The 17,757-nt window shown below is 34.5% G+C and overlaps 2 protein-coding genes across 2 annotated transcripts in view; both read left to right on the top strand.

Annotated features, from left to right (window-relative positions):
* The window catches only part of LOC111709636 (serine/arginine repetitive matrix protein 1), a 14,614-nt gene extending 7,769 nt beyond the window's left edge, over window positions 1-6,845 (top strand). Inside the window, exons 2-4 of the mRNA XM_023483403.1 lie at window positions 3,284-3,814; window positions 4,014-4,169; window positions 6,508-6,845. Of these exons, the coding sequence (XP_023339171.1) occupies window positions 3,284-3,814; window positions 4,014-4,169; window positions 6,508-6,828 (1,008 nt within the window). The 3' untranslated portion in view covers window positions 6,829-6,845. The remainder of the gene's footprint in view (window positions 1-3,283; window positions 3,815-4,013; window positions 4,170-6,507) is intronic.
* A 13-nt stretch (window positions 6,846-6,858) lies between these two features.
* LOC111709633 (mitogen-activated protein kinase kinase kinase 1) lies at window positions 6,859-16,467 on the top strand. The gene is made up of 9 exons (XM_023483389.1): window positions 6,859-6,929; window positions 7,103-8,998; window positions 9,349-9,447; window positions 9,558-9,638; window positions 10,622-10,705; window positions 13,270-13,441; window positions 14,107-14,199; window positions 15,427-15,608; window positions 16,432-16,467. The coding sequence occupies exons 2-9, from the start codon at window positions 7,268-7,270 to the stop codon at window positions 16,465-16,467; spliced, it is 2,478 nt and encodes an 825-aa protein (XP_023339157.1). The 5' UTR covers window positions 6,859-6,929; window positions 7,103-7,267.
* Window positions 16,468-17,757: the final 1,290 nt, after the last annotated feature.

Below are 17,757 nucleotides of genomic sequence, written 5' to 3'. Positions count from 1 at the left end.
ATCTCATCCTTCCCATCTCATCCTTCCCATCTCATCCTTCCCATCTCATCCTTCCCATCTCATCCTCCCAATCTCATCCTTCCCATCTCATCCTTCCCATCTTATCCTTCCCATCTCATCCTTCCCATCTCATCCTTCCCATCTCATCCTTACCATCTCATCCTATTCCCCAATGCTTTTCTTTTTTTAAGCATTTGAAATTCAAAACTTTCCCTTTTGCTTCTTTCATTCTTTAATTTTTATTATTCCTTCTATTCGACCCCGTAGAACCCCTATTCTTTTTCTTCCTTTTAAAGGGACTGTAAGCTTAATTTGAGTCGATCCTCCTGCCAAAAATGGCAATACCCGATTCACAAGGGTACCCGTTTAAGATTTGTCTAATCAAGTCTGAAATGAATATCAATGTTAACAATTTAAAAACTTATTCTTTCAAAGTAACTTGCGCATTTCTACTACAGAAAAATATATAAGAATGATCAGAATTACACACCTTTAAACCTGGGAAAACGACAATATCTTCCATATTATAGATTAGGTAATGGTTTCAAGGATACTGATATAAATCAGGAATTGCCATCTATGCATTAAGGGTCACTTGAAATTACACTTACAGTCCCTTTNAATTATAGGATGATACAGGAGACTGGTATTTATAGGATGATACAGGAGATTGGTAATTATAGGATGATACAGGGGATTGATAATTATAGGATGATACAGGAGAATGATAATTATAGGATGATATAGGAGAATGGTAATAATAGGATGATACAGGAGATAAGTAATTACAGAGTTAACTTATTGAGGCTAAATATGATTATTTATTTTTGATATTGACCTTTATAATATTTTTACTTTTTAAACAAGTTGTTTCACCGATATTTTTTATTTCAGGTAAATCGTGCGAAACCAGTTCGAGTTCTTAATCCAGTAGCTCAACCCCCCCAGGGGAAAAGTATGACTGGGATTTCTAATTAATCTTCGGCGCCTCTGTATCTTAAATTCATACAGTAAACTGGATAACATAGTGGAATAGGAAGACGATCTGTAGGCTCCAGTTATGATTTTAAATAGTCCAAAAAACATATAACAGGGCAATTTCGTAATGTCCACAAATCCATTTCACTTAATACGAAAATCTTCGGCACTTCTGTATCTTAACTTTATGCAATACAGTTAGATCCATAACACTGAAATAGTAGGTCGACTTTTAGATTTAGGATATGATTTTAATGGTAAAAAAAATATGAAACAGGGCAATTGTGGTGCTTTCTGCAGTGAACACCGACCCACTCTTTTACAAGTTGATTTCTGGTTAAACTAGTTGCTTTAAAACAATATCATATACACACATACGATCAAGGATGTAATGCAAGGAAAGTTATTTCAGAAGTGTACGCATCTTTTGTACTGCAGTGTACTGTCTCTGGGCGGTAATGTAAACACAAGACGGATGTCGAAGCCTAACATGGGATCCATCTTTTACATAAAAAAAATCAATAAAATATTCTGTTCAAGGAAACTATTATGTGAATTATCAAAATGATCAAAATTTAATGCTTTTAACCTCCTCGGATACTAAACGAACACTTATGCATCTATTCTTGTTTACAAATTCCGCCCAGAGAGAACTGGTTTTAATATGTACGCAGAGTATACGCGACAGCAATTAACTTTCCTTGCATTACAACCTTGAATACGATTGCTTCACCTTCCTTCGCAAAAAATATTTATAGTCATCGTCATATATATCAGTAAAATAAAGACGACTTTCGATTTCAAATTCGACCAAGATTTCAATTAACATGGATACACATAAACATGGAAACATAGAGAAGTTGTCAATTAATAACTTCTCTTTGTTTACTATCAATGTTTTAATTTCTGAAAAACATGTTGATATCTTTCAAAAACAGTTTTTAGCTTGCATAGCTTGCATTAGTGAAATAATTTCTTTAAAAAGGTACATATTCGAATAAGTTTGAAAGTTTCGCTTTTAATTGCATAAAAAATTCATTTCAGATAAAATTTTTTTCTTTAATTGTTTTTACTTTTATTTCACAATCATTGTTGCATTATCATCTTTATATTTGATATTTGGTTTGACAAACACCATGTGTTTTGTGTATAAAGTTTCCGGGTTGAAAACTACAGATTTCCCTGCTTTTTATCTAGGTTTCTTTAAAAACTGAAATCTGAGATATCTTCTCCTTCAAATCTTTTCAGGCAGCTGTGCTTAGAAGAGCGACTTTTTACAGGTTAGAAAAACAAGAAGGGAAAATAATCTATTAAAACGAGATTTGTTTACTTTACAAAATATCCAAAGTAAAATTTTTTGTTTATTTTTACATTTTTTTGCGAAAAATTTTTTATTTTAGCTTTAATGGATTTGATAATTTTCAATAAAATATTATTTTAGTTTCAATATTTTGAATTTTTTCAACAAAAACTCAGCAGGGATATTTTCATCAATACACCCCCACAAACATTTATACAGTTTTCTTGGCATGGGTGATCCTGGAGATTATCAATTACAGGGTATACAGGAGATTATTAATTACAGGGTGACACTGGAGATTAGTAATTACAGGGTGATACAGGAGATTAGTAATTACAGGGTATACAGGAGATAAGTAATTAGAGGGTGATATAGGAGATAAGTAATTACAGGGTATACTGGAGATAAGTAATTAGAGGGTGATATAGGAGATAAGTAATTACAGGGTGATACTGGAGATTAGTAATTACAGGGTATACAGGAGATAAGTAATTAAAGGGTGATATAGGAGATAAGTAATTAAAGGGTGATACTGGAGATTAGTAATTACAGGGTATACAGGAGATTAGTAATTACAGGGTGATACATGAGATTAGTAATTACAGGGTGATACAATAGATTAGTAATAACAGGGTTATACAGGAGATTAGTAATTACAGGGTTTTACAGGAGATTGGTAATTACAGGATGATACAGGAGACTGGTAATTATAGGATGATACAGGAGACTGGTAATTATAGGATGATACAGGAGACTGGTAATTATAGGATGATACAGGAGTTTGGTAATTATAGGATGATACAGGGGATTGATAATTATAGGATGATACAGGAGAATGGTAATTATAGGATGATATAGGAGAATGGTAATAATAGGATGATACAGGAGATAAGTAATTACAGAGTTAACTTATTGAGGCTAAATATGATTATTTATTTTTGATATTGACCTTTATAATATTCTTACTTTTTAAACAAGTTGTTTCACCGATATTTTTTATTTCAGGTAAATCGTGCGAAACCAGTTCGAGTTCTTAATCCAGTAGCTCAACCAAAACCTGCCAAACAGAGAGTAAACAATCCGTCCAAAACATCCAATTCGTCCAACCCATCCTCTCCAGACTGTACCCGGAGACCTACTCCAGGATCTCCGAACCCAGGACGGAACAAAACATTTCTCCAACGTCCGTCCCGGCTTCCCGTTGTATCCGTGTACAATCCTAAATCCTTATCTCCAAGTATTATACAGCACACGGAGCTGAAACCCAACCGTCCCACCAACAAATACCCCCTTCAGCCAGGTTCTTCTCCAGGTTTACCTTACTCTTCCTCTCCATCCACCTCTCTACCAGCGATATGCTCCACTATTGGAGATTCCGACCAGGTGGCTGTATCTCCTATGGATGCAAGCACCCTGAGACAATATATATCTTCTTCCCGTCCTGATAGACATGTATCCTCTCCTAAACGTGGAGATGTTACAAGAAGAGTTCCTTCGCCAATCCTTAACTCTTACAGGAGATCACCAAGCGTCTCGGTAAGTCATACGGTGGGGGCCATTATTAAGAAATCCTAAAACGACATAAAAATAAGGTTACCAGTATTTTATAAGTCTGTTAATAAAGGTCAATAAGCGTGACCTTCTCTTAAATATTATTACTTAGATTATATTAACTCTTTTTCCTGAGCTTAAAGAAGTTTGTTGAAGGTTTCAATTGTACTTCTTTCGTTTGTAGCGCCCCAGCAGCCCCGGTCAGCAGGCCGGTCGACCTACCAGCCCAGGTAGAAGAGGAAGTCGTCCACCAAGTCCTTCAAGACGAAGTAGTAGACCTCCAAGTCCGAAACACTCACTTAGAAGACATCCTTCACCGAGTCAGTTAGATCCGCATCAGGTCTTTATATTATTATTATTATTATTATTATTATTATTATTAAAAAAAAAAATTGCATTTCGAATTTAAATTTGTTCAAAAATTATCAAACTTAAAATTCGAATAAAGGTTTGAATTTTCACAAGAAACCCTGTCTAGTTTCTGGAGTAAAAACTAACAACTCTGTAATAGGAAGGCGACTTTAAGATTCAATTTATGAATTTAAATAGTTCTATGAATATAATACACATCAATTGTGCATTGCAAACAGACCCTTTACATTTAATAGGTTGATTTTCAGGATACTACTAAAACTATTTGCCTTGTAACCGCATCAAATTCACTTTATCATTACTTAAATGTCGTCTTTGTATTCCACAGTTTTTAGTTCTCCCAGTATTTCACATTTTACAAAAATTTGAGAGCACTTTTTTAGACCTGTTCCTGCCTGAAAGGCCCCGGCTGCTTGCATTTACTGTTCATCATGTTGAAGGTTTTTAAAATTGGAGAGAATGACTCCAGGTAACTTTTCAAATTTAAAGGGATTGACCGCAAATTTTGAGGGAAGTTCTGAGTAGACAAATTATTTTCATAAAGAAATATTGCCTTCTTATAATTTACTTTCATAATGAAATATTGCCTTCTTATAATTTATTTTCATAATGAAATATTGCCTTCTTATAATTTATTTTCATAAAGAAATATTGCCTTTTTATAATTTCTTTTCATAAAGAAATATTGCCTTTTTATGATTTATTTTCATAAAGAAATATTGCCTTTTTATAATTTATTTTCATAAAGAAATATTGCCATTTTATAATTTATTTTCATAAAGAAATATTGCCTTCTTATAATTTATTTTCATAAAGAAATATTGCTTTTTATAATTTATTTTCATAAAGAAATATTGCCTTCTTATATTTTATTTTCTTAAAGAAATATTGCCTTCTTATAATTTATTTTCATAAAGAATATTGCCTTTTTATAATTTATTTTCATAAAGAAATATTGCCTTTTAATAATTCATTTTCATAAAGAAATATTGCCTTTTTATAATTTATTTTCATAATGAAATATTGCCTTCTTATAATTTCACCCTTAAAGATATATTTTCAAATTTCAACATCGCAAGTGGCAACTTTATGAAAATAAACATTGCCAAATCTCTAGTATTTAATTGCTTTCACATTTGAGGAATAATCATTTGAGAAATATTTCTAACTGTTTAACACAGAACTTTAAAGACATCGAAAGTATTTATAAAATGTCGTTTTCTGAACTCACTAATAAATAATGGAATACTGCAGATATTTAGTTTTTTTAATTGAATACTTATATGGAGCTCTTCAAAACTGTTTTCTTGCATATTTCATGGGTATTTGTTTGTTTTTACAATTACTGAGATTTAGGTATAGTAGTATAAAATCTATCAGAAAATTGTCAAGACGACATTTTAAAATTTCTTTAAGTGACTTGGATGTTCTGGATTTAACTTTATGAAAAGTTAATAGGACAAATCCACCATGCAAAAAGCTTCTAAAAATCGGATTAAAAAATCTTGATTAAGGTTGACTGCTAAAGTGTTGAAGGAATATGAGATTGAATCCTTGTTCCGGGATTACCATGAGCGGAAGAATATCCGAGTTCTCCGGAGCAGACAGCAGAGCCTGGAGAACCTCGAGGACAGGGAGAGGAGGAGGGAGGAGGAGGAGGACGCCATGTGCCCGATCTGTCTCTCGGAGATGTACGAACTAGAGGAGCAGAGCACATGTTTTAGCTGCCATAATAACCTTCACAGGTTCAGTATCATTATTATTACTGTTATTATTGCCTAATTGAGATTTGGCGAAAGTAACAAAGTCAAAGTTTTTTATATGATAAAAACTTGTCATGAGCCACCAGTATTTCCCCTTCCGTGCCACATATCAGCTTTTTTCTCTTCCGGCAGCTATGAGCCACCACTTTTTCCCCTTCTGTACCACCACATTTGACTCTTCCGGGCAAAAATACTTTTTTAAATTGTATATTTAGGGCCTTTAAAGTGTGATTTTAAAAAATCCAGCCGCGTCACGCAAAAAAAGCACAACTCAAACCATTTTTTCAATTTTACTTAAGATTAATATTTTGTGTGTTGAATTCTTAAACTGTTTAACACTGAAATTTTGACAAATTTGACTGAGTATTGCATCTTGAAATGAGTGATTTTAAGTGAATAATCATTAGACTTTTTTTGTCAAATTTGTCAAAAATTTCATTGTAAAACAGATTGAGAATTCAACACCCTTAATTATTATTATTATTATTATTATTATTATTATTATTATTATTATTATTATTATTATCCTTATTATTCTTCTAGGCTGAGGCCCTGAGAATGAGGATAGGTAGGTTGATGACGGTTCGGTTGTATTTGCTCCAGCAGGTTGGATCAAACTCATTCCTAGTTGCAGGGACGGATCAAACAAGCGCTAAGGATCATAGTTCTAGGGATCAGAATTCAAGGGATCCATCCTTCAAGGAGAGTAGGGATCAAACCCAGCTCAAGTACAAAGTTAACATAGGACCACAGGTTTGTATTAAAGTTTTTTGTTTTATACTGAAGAGAAGATGCAATTTTTGGATTAGATTATTAAAATTATTTTTCAGGTCGAAGGTTTTGGTAAAAAAGTATTCTTTTTAAAAAAGCAAAAAAACTCAGGGAAGATGTAATGGATTGATGAATGCAATAGCCAGGGAGAAACTGTTCTATGTCCTCTCTGTCGGTCCCCCTGGGATTCACAGGTAAAATAAAAATTTTAAAAATGAAAATGTACTACTTACTTTTTTTTCTTATTCACCCTAAACTGAGCTTTTGGTATTTACTGCAGTTATCTACAGTACACTGACCGAACAAATGGTGGGTTTTAGCGTAAAGTGTCTTGTTCTGTTTTTTTAAATATCTGAACAATGTTCAGGTAAAACCTGTGAGTACTCCAGCTTACCATCACTTTGCTCCCTCTCCCTACACTGCTCCCTCCCAGTACTCTGCTCCTTCGGCACAGTACTCTGCTTCTAAACCGAGAAACCTAAGCCTGAGCTCCGGGTACTCAACTATATCCAGGACCAGTGATACTCTCCACATGATAGAACAGGGCGGATCTCCGGAGGATATTCCTCTGCCCAAGGCGGAACCGATTCCTCAACAGCACTGGCATCTGGCCAGCTCCTGGATTCAGCTGTATGGACGGGATCTGGTCTCGTGTCTCTTTTCCAGGGACTGGTTGAAGAGAGAGACAGGGTTGAGAAGGTTAGCTCGTGAGGTGGTGAAGATCCTGCAGCATGGATCAGGGGAGTATACGGAGAAGATGGAGAGGAGTTGGAAATGTTGTGTTGAGATCCTTCAACTTCTACTGGAGGACAAGGTTTACAAGGTTTACCTCGCAGCAGTCAAGACGCTTCGCGCCCTGCTTAACTTTCTCAACTGCAGGGACGAAACCCAGTTTCAACAGATTAAAACCCAAATCCGCCCTCTGCTACATTGTATCCTGATCAAGTGTGCAGATGGGAACCGGAGAATAAGCGAGGTCAGTACTGAAACCCTCCTGGAGATATCCCGAGGACATGAGGCTGACTTTGCTATAGGAAAGCATGCCTCCTTGAATATCTCGTATTGCGGGTTGGATCTTCTAATCCACCTAGTCCTGGAGGAGAGGGAGGTTCACGGTGTATCCTGGCAATTGATAATGGGACGTCTAGTTCTTCTTACCAGGATGCTGGAGACCCTCCCCCAGGAGTTCTCATTGGAGAACAAGAACGCCCATACTAACTTCAACAGGTTGATGATGATTATTGACTTTAGTTTTCAGAACCTGAGCAGTACACACACCAACGTGAGAAAACTAGCAAAGAAGGTGTTTACTTTAGCTGCCAGGAATACTGTAGCAGATAATACAACTTTTAACCAGGTCTGGGAGCTACTTGGAGCTCTAGATTCAACCCTAGAGATGAGAATGAAGAAGAATATTACATCTGCTGTGGAAGAGTTGTATCTAGGAGAAGCTAGATCTCAGTGCTCCTCTGTAACTCTATCCACTGGGTCCCAAAACCTCCTGGATAGATCCATGTTCTTGGAGAACTTTCTGAACGAGTGTTCTAACCAACACACGGAGCAAAATATCTGTAAATCTATTCCAGGGAAGAGGAAAGGTTGGAGACCTCCTCTTCTCCGCAGTACCTCACACAGTCCGTCCAGACAACAAGTTCGGAGCTCATCCCAGAGCCCGTCCAGGTTCTTATCCCAGAGTCCTGCTCGACACCTGAGCAAACCGATGATCAAGAACTCATTCTGCCAATCAGCCTACAATGTAAACCTACAATCCAAGCGACCAAGCTACCTACCCTTGAACAAGCCAAGGGTTTTATCAAGACTAGCACAGAAATCTAAAATCCAGGATCTAGCTCGCGATGTTCTCCCGAAGTTTGATCTGTCCTTTCTCTCTGGGTCCCCTGAAGATATGGATCTAGGTGAGGAGGTTCTGGAGATTCTCCATCCTACCAAACCAACCCGGCCTACTCCAACAAGGCAGGAGAGTACATGCAAACCAGGACGAGGGGACGGTTCCTGCAGATCTCCTCCTGTATACAGAACAAGGGGGTCTAAGGACAGTGGTCTAGGGAGTAGGACGCCCTTGTCCTCTCCGCTCCTCAGAGAGAAACGATCTGGGTCCTGTAAGGATCTAGTGGACTATGAGGAGAACCTCGCCCTAGCTCTAGCTCTATCTCGGAGTATATACCATGAAACTCCGCTCCCTCATATACCAGGACTTTCCCAGAAGATAACTCAGGATGTGCTGGCTCACCCTCATAAACAGGTATATTCATGAAAGGGACTGCAGACGTCATTTCAAGTGATCTTACATTTATTTTTGTGGCAAGTCCGATCTTTGTTTTCCAAATTGATAAGTATTAAATCCTGAACATTTAATTCCACGTCTTTATTGCGTAAATCTAAAAAGTCACTATTACAGAGAAACCACTATTGAAAATAACAATTTTTCAGCTTGAAAAACTAGAATATTTCATTCTTCAATGATGAGAAAAATGTTAAAAAGGGTATCGTTCTAAATTGGACATGCATTTCTGTGGAGGGTCACTTGATGTTTTTGTCCCATTTAATATTTGAAAATGAAGCTGATTTAACATAAAATTAACGATGTTAAAGATTTTGGAGGGAGGAGAGGAGAAACGGAGTTATCTTGAAGGAAGAGATTGGACTAAAGGACGGGTTTTGGGAACTGGAGCTTTCTCTACTTGTTACCAGGTTAAAAAAAAGAAATGAATAAATGAAATTTAAAAAGGATGAATAAATGAAACTTTGATGGATGAATGAATGAATTATTAAATGAAAGGAATTAATGAATGAATGTATAGGCCCGGGATGTTGAGACTGGAACTATTATGGCAGCAAAGCAAATATCGTTCTGCCGTAACTCTGAGGAGGAACAGGAGAAGGTAGGTTAAAGGGAGTGTTCGCTATTAAAGGGTGTGTTCGCTATTAAAGGGTGTGTTCTCTATTAAATGGAGGGTTTGCTATTACTGGGAGTGTTCACTATTAAATGGAGTGTTTGTTTTTAAAAGGAGTGTTCGCTATTAAAGGGAGTGTTCGTTATTAAATGGAGAGTTTGTGATTACTGGGAGTGTTCACTATTAAATGGAGTGCTTGTTTATAAAAGGAGTGTTCGCTATTAAAAGGAGTGTTAGCTATGAAAGCGAGTGTTCGCTATTAAAGGGTGTGTTCATTATTAATGGATGTGTTCATTATTAATGGATGTGTTCATTATTAATGGATGTGTTCATTATTAAAGGGAGCGTTCGCTATTAAAGGGAGTGTTCGCTATTACAGGAAGTGTTCATTATTAAAAGGAGTATTCTCTATAAAAGGGGAGTTTCGGTATTAAAGGGAGTGTGCGCTATTAAGGGGGGTTGTTCGCTATTAACTGGAGTGTTCTCTATTAAATGGGGTGTTCAATATTAAAGGGAATGAATTAAAGGAGTTCTGAGCAACTAAAGTGTTATTTACAAAGCATGAAACTTTTGAGATGACTTGAAGCTCTTTAGATATGACGAACTCAAAATTGAATTTGAAGGAACTGAGTAAATTCCGTATAGTCGTCTCTGAAGTATTAAACTTTCTTGGCAATACTGTGTATAATTATGTTCATCTATCAATCTATCTATCTATCTATCTATCTATCTATCTATCTATAATATTTATATAGTATTTTCAACTTTTTCAGTTAAAATAGACATTTCAGATGTTTGAATATATATTTCTTCCAAGAAAAAACGTTTCATGGGTCTAACACAATCATCAGTTGGAATAAAACTCTATACATCTCTAATGGGGATGTTTATCTGTTTTTTTGATTGAACAATAAATTGAATATATCAATCTATCTCTCTATCTATATATCTATCTATCTCTCTATCTCTAGGTTGAGGAGCTGGTAAGAGAAGAGGTTACTCTAATGTCCCGTCTCCAGCATCCTCACACTGTCCGGATGTACGGAGCTATCCAGGTATCTTTAGAGTATAGTAATCTTTGTTTGTTTGTCTGAGTGTAAGTCCAAGAATAACTCATCAACCCCTGGACCGATTTGCCTCAAATTTTGACTTGATAACTTGGTAGAACCATGGGAAGCTTGGGTTGAAAGTTGAAAAGGTTGAATTTAAAAGGGGAAATAATAGCTGGGTTTCCAAGCTGGTCCGACATCCTAAAAATTTAGAAATTGCATGCTATATAAAATTTTTTATTACGTCGTGCAAAAAAATGAGAAAAAAATCTATTCAATTCGTTTTTAATTAGCATTTTCTGTCAAAGTAAACATTTTGCATAGCATTTTGCATATTTTACGAAAGCATTTATTTATTTCATTAAAATACTCAGAATAATAAACCAATGCTATCAAGAGTTTAGCGTGCAAACCAACTATTTGCCAGGACAGGAGGTAGGAGGAGGGGGTAGGATAAACGAAAACTATGCATTTTATGCATCCTTCTCAAGCATTGTTTTGTCTAATATAATTTAATGGGTCAGCGCGCCTATCAGATTCAGGAAGTATCGTGGAACCTGTAGGCCAAGATATACCATGAATACAGATAAACAACGACAAAAAACTTTTTTTCCTTTTTATATACAATATATTGTTATTTTTGTCTCTTAATAAAATCGGGAATTGATGAAAAACTTAAAGAAAACTAGAATATTCAGATAATTATGTTTACTTTAAACTAAAGTTAAATGATTTAAAAACTTAAATCTTTCATACTTTAAACATAACTTATTTTTCCAAAGGAATTAAAACAGGGAGAGAGAGGTTGATAACTAGCTTCCTTTCATCATGAACGAGAGGGATTACGAGGAATTACAAAGTTGTAATGATAATTCCGCATAAATTGTCCTTATTCAATTATTTCTTTAAATATCTTGATGGGAAATTACTAATACGACTTTGTGATCTCCTTTCTTGTTTAGATTTATTTGATATAGAAATTCAAATTGTTTGTTCTTATAAATATTTCTTCAAGAAAAGAAATTATTATTATTGAAATCATTTAAGATTTAAATCCAACAACGTAAGATTTACTTTAATTTAAAATGTAATTAGTTTTATAGATTTGTAAACAAATTCTAATTTGTGTGTTAATCATTAGATAGAGTTTAAAAGTGCCCACCATTCAAACTGTCACATACATTATATCATATGGTCGATCCAGTGTCAGACCTTGGAATTCAGCTCGATCCTGACTCCAGATTTGCCTAGAATAGTCTAGACTTGTCTAGAATTGTCTAGAATTATCTAGAATAGTCTATTATTGTCTAGAATTATCTAGAATTGTCTAGAATTGTCTAGAATTGTCTAGAATTGTCTAGAATTGTCTAGAATTGTCTAGAATTGTCTAGAAATATCTAAAATGGTCTAGAATTGTCTAAAATGGTCTAGAATTGTCTTGAATTGTCTAGAATTGTCTAGAATTGTCAAGAATTGTCTAGAATTGTCTAGAATTGTCTAGAATTGTCTAGAATTGTCTAGAATTGTCAAGAATTGTCAGGAATTGTCTAGAATTGTCTTGAATGGTCTAGAATTGTCTAGAATGGTCAAGCATTGTCTAGAATTGTATAGAGTTGTCTAGAATGGTCATGAATTGTATAGAATTGTCTAGAATTGTCTAGAATTGTCTAGAATTGTCTAGAATTGTCTAGAATTGTCTAGTATTTTCTAGAATGGTCTCAAACTGTGTCTTTTAATATTAAAATTATTTGTCAACTTCCTTTTCATTTTTCACGACATTGATTTTTAATCAAAAACGTTTTTGCGCATTTTGGAGAATATGCTTGTTGGATCATATTCAACCCTGAACTTATAAGAATGCTGAGTCTATTCGAATATTGGATCTGTATATTTTTGTATCATATTTCTCAATATAAACAAAATACTTGAGACCTTCTAGTTCTACTGTATTTATTCTAAATCAGATAACATGACAAGGCAATGAGCAAATTATATAAATTGACAGTACATGTCAAATAACTATTTACAACACATATTACTATGGTTCACCGCAGTGATATTTAGTTTTTAAACAGAAATATTCTTTTTATCGATAAGATTAGATTTTATTTTGTTCCGAGCTTTATAAGACGTCGCGTCGTGCCGAAATAAAAGTGTAATAGGTAATTTTATGAAAAGTGTGTATACTTGTTTCGATGGAATGATTATTTCTAGATTTAATAAGTTTTTTACTATTAGAAAATTAAAGGCACACAAAATAGATAGATATAATACACACAGATTTTGCGCCGATTTACCAATAGCTTTTAATTTCGCCTACACAGACCGTTTACAGGTTAGAAAAGTGTAATAAATCAAACTGAAAATTCTGTACCAAAGATCTGGATTAGTTGAGTTGAGTTGAGTTGAGTTTATATAATCCACTGGAAACTCCGGTTAAATTGTAGTACAGAGCCGACTTTCATGTTCATGCAGCTTGAGCGATTGTTGTACAGTATACGTAAGACTACAGTACAGTACTTCAAATAAATTATGTCCTTCTTTTTGAGATTAATGAGACTAATATCTAGGAGGGGAGCCATGTCAATGTATTTGAAGAATGGATGCCGGGTGGAAGTATCTCCAGCCTACTTGACCGGCACGGACCGTTTACAGAGCAGGTCACACTGCGGTATACTCATCAGATACTACTAGGACTAGAATACCTTCATGCTAATGGGGTTTTACACAGGGATCTTAAAGGTAATTACAGATCTATCTATCTATCTATCTATTTATCTATATATCTATCTATCTATCTATCTCTCTATCTATCTATCTATATATCTATCTATCTATCTATCTATCTATCTATCTATCTATCTATCTATCTTTCTATCTATCTATCTATCTAACTATCTATCTATCTATCTATATATCTATCTATCTATCTATCTATCTATCTATTCTAGTTCTCTATGAATGAAATTATCTGATCACAAGATTGTTGTATGTTTATCTAACTATTTGCCCGTTCCCCCCCCCCCCGTGGTGCGTAGATTCATGAAGGCACTTTAAGAGGAATACTAATAAAACAAATAAATGGCGTAATACAGGACACTGAAGACTAAAATAGAAAAAATATAAATATAAATGATAAGTAAATGATAAACATATATGTAGATTTCAGAGAGACTGTAGAGTGTAGACGCAATTTCAAGTCACCTTTCATTTGAAGAGTAGCATGCCTAATTTACAACGGGCCTTGTAAAATTTTGTCCAAGCAAAAATGATCATTTTTAATTTGTGTATAGGGCATTTAAGGCTTGAAATTGAGGGTCACTTAAAAAAAGGTGACTGTCCATTTGAGAAAGATAATTTGCAGCGAAGAAAACCTTGAAAGGTTAATAATAATAATTTTTACTTAGGAGCAAACTTACTGGTTGATACATCCGGCCATCAGCTAAGAATTGCAGATTTTGGAGCCGCTGCTAGAATGCTTTCAGGATTTACTATTCCAGGTAAAAAAGCCTTGCCCGTTCTGGGTCAAATCCAGTTAGTAAAGTCCAGCCCAGCCCTGGGTTGAATTCAGGTAAATAGTCCTGCCCAACCTTGGGGTAAATCCAGGTAGTAAAGTACAGCTCAGCCCTGGGTCAAATCCAGGTAGTAAAGTCCAACTCAGCCCTGGGTCAAATCCAAGTAGTAAAGTCCAGCTCAGCCCTGGGTCAAAAACAGTTAGTAAAGTCCAGCCCAGCCATATGGGTCAATTCTAGGTATAACAGCCGAGCCACGCCCTTGGTCAAATCCTTGGTAAAGCAGTCTAGTCCTGGTAAAAAAGCTTAGTCCAGCTTTAGGTCAGAACCGAAATGAATTAAATTCAGGTAATAAATTCCAACCTTTCCTTGTCTCTTTTTTTTACGTTTTTCAGCTGAATCTCATTTATTGTTTTCTATTTAAGGATTCTTTCTTTATCAACAGTTTTTTATTTCATAATAGTTTTATCGGAGGGATGGTTCACTGACATGGAGTCAAACGACTTAGGGTCAAAAGACCCAGACTCAAACGACATAGGGTCAAACGACCTAGGGTCAAACAACATAGGGTCAATCGCAAAGGGCTAAAAACGCGACGAAGGGTAAAACCACAAAGAGTAAAAATGAAGAAAAAATATTTTATGTATTATTTCAGGGTTAGGATAGGTTAAGACAATTTCTAAGCCGAGTGCTGCGATTAGGAAAGGCTAGGGGCCCGAGCACTGCGTCAACTAGTTCTAATGAACATAAAAAAGTTTAAATCAACCAAAAAAAATAGTCCAGATGAAATTTTCCCCTGTTGTCTCACTTTTTGACCCTATGTCGTTTTTACATGTGTTGCGTTTTGACTGTTTGTCGTTTGACCCTAGGTCGTTTTTTCCCTTTGCTGCGTTTTGACCGTTTGTCGTTTGACCCTAGGTCGGTTTACTCAATGTTGTTAGAACCTGTGTTGTTGAATCGGAGGGATACCTATCTATCTATTTATTATACTTCGGAAACTATTATTCCACCGGATATTGTAATATATGATCTGTATACATTCGATGGAATACTTTTTCGTTTTTAATGAATTTAACAAACTTTATTAAAAATATCTAGTCTCCGAAACTTTTAAAAATTTGATCCTTTCTCAAAATTACAGAGTATAACACTATACAGTGTAATAACTAAGTTGGAAACAGCCTGGTCATAATTTAATAATTCCATTCTTTTCAGGGGAGTTTCAAGGGGAACTTCAGGGAACTGTTGCTTTCATGGCCCCTGAGGTGCTCAGGGGCGACAGCTATGGTCGCGCCTGCGATATTTGGTCTCTAGGGTGCACGATTATAGAAATGGCGACAGGGAAACCGCCCTGGGGTGAACACCAAGTCTCAAATCGCTTCGCGCTGATATTTAGGGTAATTTTATTTTTAGTACATTTTCTAAAATATTGTTAAATGTTATTTTGTTTCTCTACTATCCCTGCTCTAATACCTTATGCTCAATCTCCCAGCCAACATTGTATTATGATAATCATATTGCACCCCCCCCCCCCATAATACTCCAGCCTTAATTGAGTGTAGATATTTTTACCACTTTTAAGGGGGTCTTTAATGTTTTTGCAATAGGGTTTGACATTGTTTGTTATTTATTTGATTTATTCGAGAAAAAAATTATTTCATGTTATTTTGTTCTTTTTATTTTAGTCTTTGAAATTAAGCGCAAAATTGAAAAAAAAATATTTTAAAGCAAATTCTATGTTTTGAAATTGATCCCCAACCCTTATTGGAGAAGCAGGACCCCCACTTGATTTCATACCACAGTGGGCAGGGGGTCTACACTAGATTTTTAATTTGATTTATGTAAAAATTATTATAATCAATGCAGTATCATTGTTATTATCATTATTATTATTATTATTATTATTATTATTATTATTATTATTATTATTACTATTATTATTATTATCATTATTATTATCATTATTATTATTATTATTATTATTATTATTATTATTATTATTATACTAACATAGTTCATCCAGCTAACATAGTTCATCCAGTTAACATAGTTCATCCAGCTTTCGTAGTTCATCCAGGCTCCAGCTTCAATACAGTGATAACCAGAAAACTCTGAAATAGGAAGTCGACTTTTAAACTCAAGTTATGACTTTAAATGGAAATGAGACACATCAGTGCAGTATAAACAGACCCATTTCACTTAAAAATTCCAATTCTACAGGTTTCTGGATATCACTGTGGTTCATCCAGCTTTTAAGGAGCTTTAAAAATTCTTTTCTTTATTAGTTGAGAATTTTAAGAGAATACAGTGCTCCGCGTTCATATCAATTCTATGTTAAGAAAACTTCTCAATTTAAGTTTTGATTTCTAACAATTGCTTTTATCAAATTACAAGTTTACAAGGAAACAAAGAGAATGTGATAATTGACAACTTCTCTTTCTTTCCATGTTTATATATGTCCATGCTGTTTGGAAGCTTGTTAAAAATCAATAAAACTGAAATCGACCGTCTTCATTGCATTGATATGTACAACGACGACAGTAGCTCACACAATTCATCTCTCTCACCTACTTAGTCCTCTCTCATCTACTAAGCAAACTTCTTATAAATGCTCTTGTTTAAGCTCATCAAGCGATCACCAAGGAGTTTTTATGAATCAATTTAATTCCCTGGTTTAAACCTGTTTCCTGACCCCAAGTTAGCTTTGTACACTCGTTGTACAGCGTACAGTTTGTTGCGGAACTTATGTTTACATTTTACAGTTTGTTGCAGTACATAATGTTTACATTTTACAGTTTGATTTTTCTCGTAGCTTCAAACTGTAAATAGTTGCTTTTAATACATTAAGTGTACAGTGTTTGCATGCAATTTGATTCTACATTTGTCTATAAAGCTGTGCAGTGTACGGGTGACACTGTATAGTGTACAAATGTGCTGAAAATGTACAACAAACCCACTATTATATATACAAAACTTACCATATAAAGGGTTTGTACATTTGTTAATCCTTTCTGCCTATTTTTGTATATAATTATACAATATATAAATCAATAAGACTGCTATTTTTGAGAACTTGTATTTTATATTTTGGCATTTTTAACGTTTTAAAAGTACTTAAAATCTCCGCTCTTTTTTAATTGTACAGAATGTACAGTGCCAAAAGGAGATTATATATTTTACTCCTATTATACAATACATTGTACAATGTACATATGTGTACATACGGTTTATATACTCCTTGTAAAAACTATGATATTTTAGAATAGTTTTATCCTTGAAGACTTGAACAAAAATTTTACAATTTTGGCAGAAATATTCTTATTTCATCATTTTGATCTCTAGTTTTGTGAAACGACATTGTTACCAGTTTCTGCATTCTTTTTATTTCAAATCATCGATCAAATCGATTTAAATTTTTATGTTTTTCTTAATTTTTTGCTAGTCTTTTTTAGTTTTTTTGATGTATTTTTCCGTGTAAAAACGTCCACTTATATTGTTATGCTATGTACAAACTTGTAAATCTTTACAAAGTATTAAATTAAGAAT

Source organism: Eurytemora carolleeae, unplaced genomic scaffold (genome assembly GCF_000591075.1).
Source record: "Eurytemora carolleeae unplaced genomic scaffold, Eaff_2.0 scaffold979, whole genome shotgun sequence".
Classification (NCBI taxonomy): domain Eukaryota; kingdom Metazoa; phylum Arthropoda; class Copepoda; order Calanoida; family Temoridae; genus Eurytemora; species Eurytemora carolleeae.
This window is presented reverse-complemented; position numbering and strand designations above follow the sequence as displayed.

Bases quoted from the DNA above. Each gene is read 5' to 3' on its own strand.
- LOC111709633 (XM_023483389.1), top strand. From the start codon at position 7,268: ATGATAGAACAGGGCGGATCTCCGGAGGATATTCCTCTGCCCAAGGCG. The intron at 8,999-9,348 runs GTATATTCATGA...ACGATGTTAAAG, and splicing joins TGGCTCACCCTCATAAACAG to ATTTTGGAGGGAGGAGAGGA. The intron at 10,706-13,269 runs GTATCTTTAGAG...ACTAATATCTAG, and splicing joins GGATGTACGGAGCTATCCAG to GAGGGGAGCCATGTCAATGT.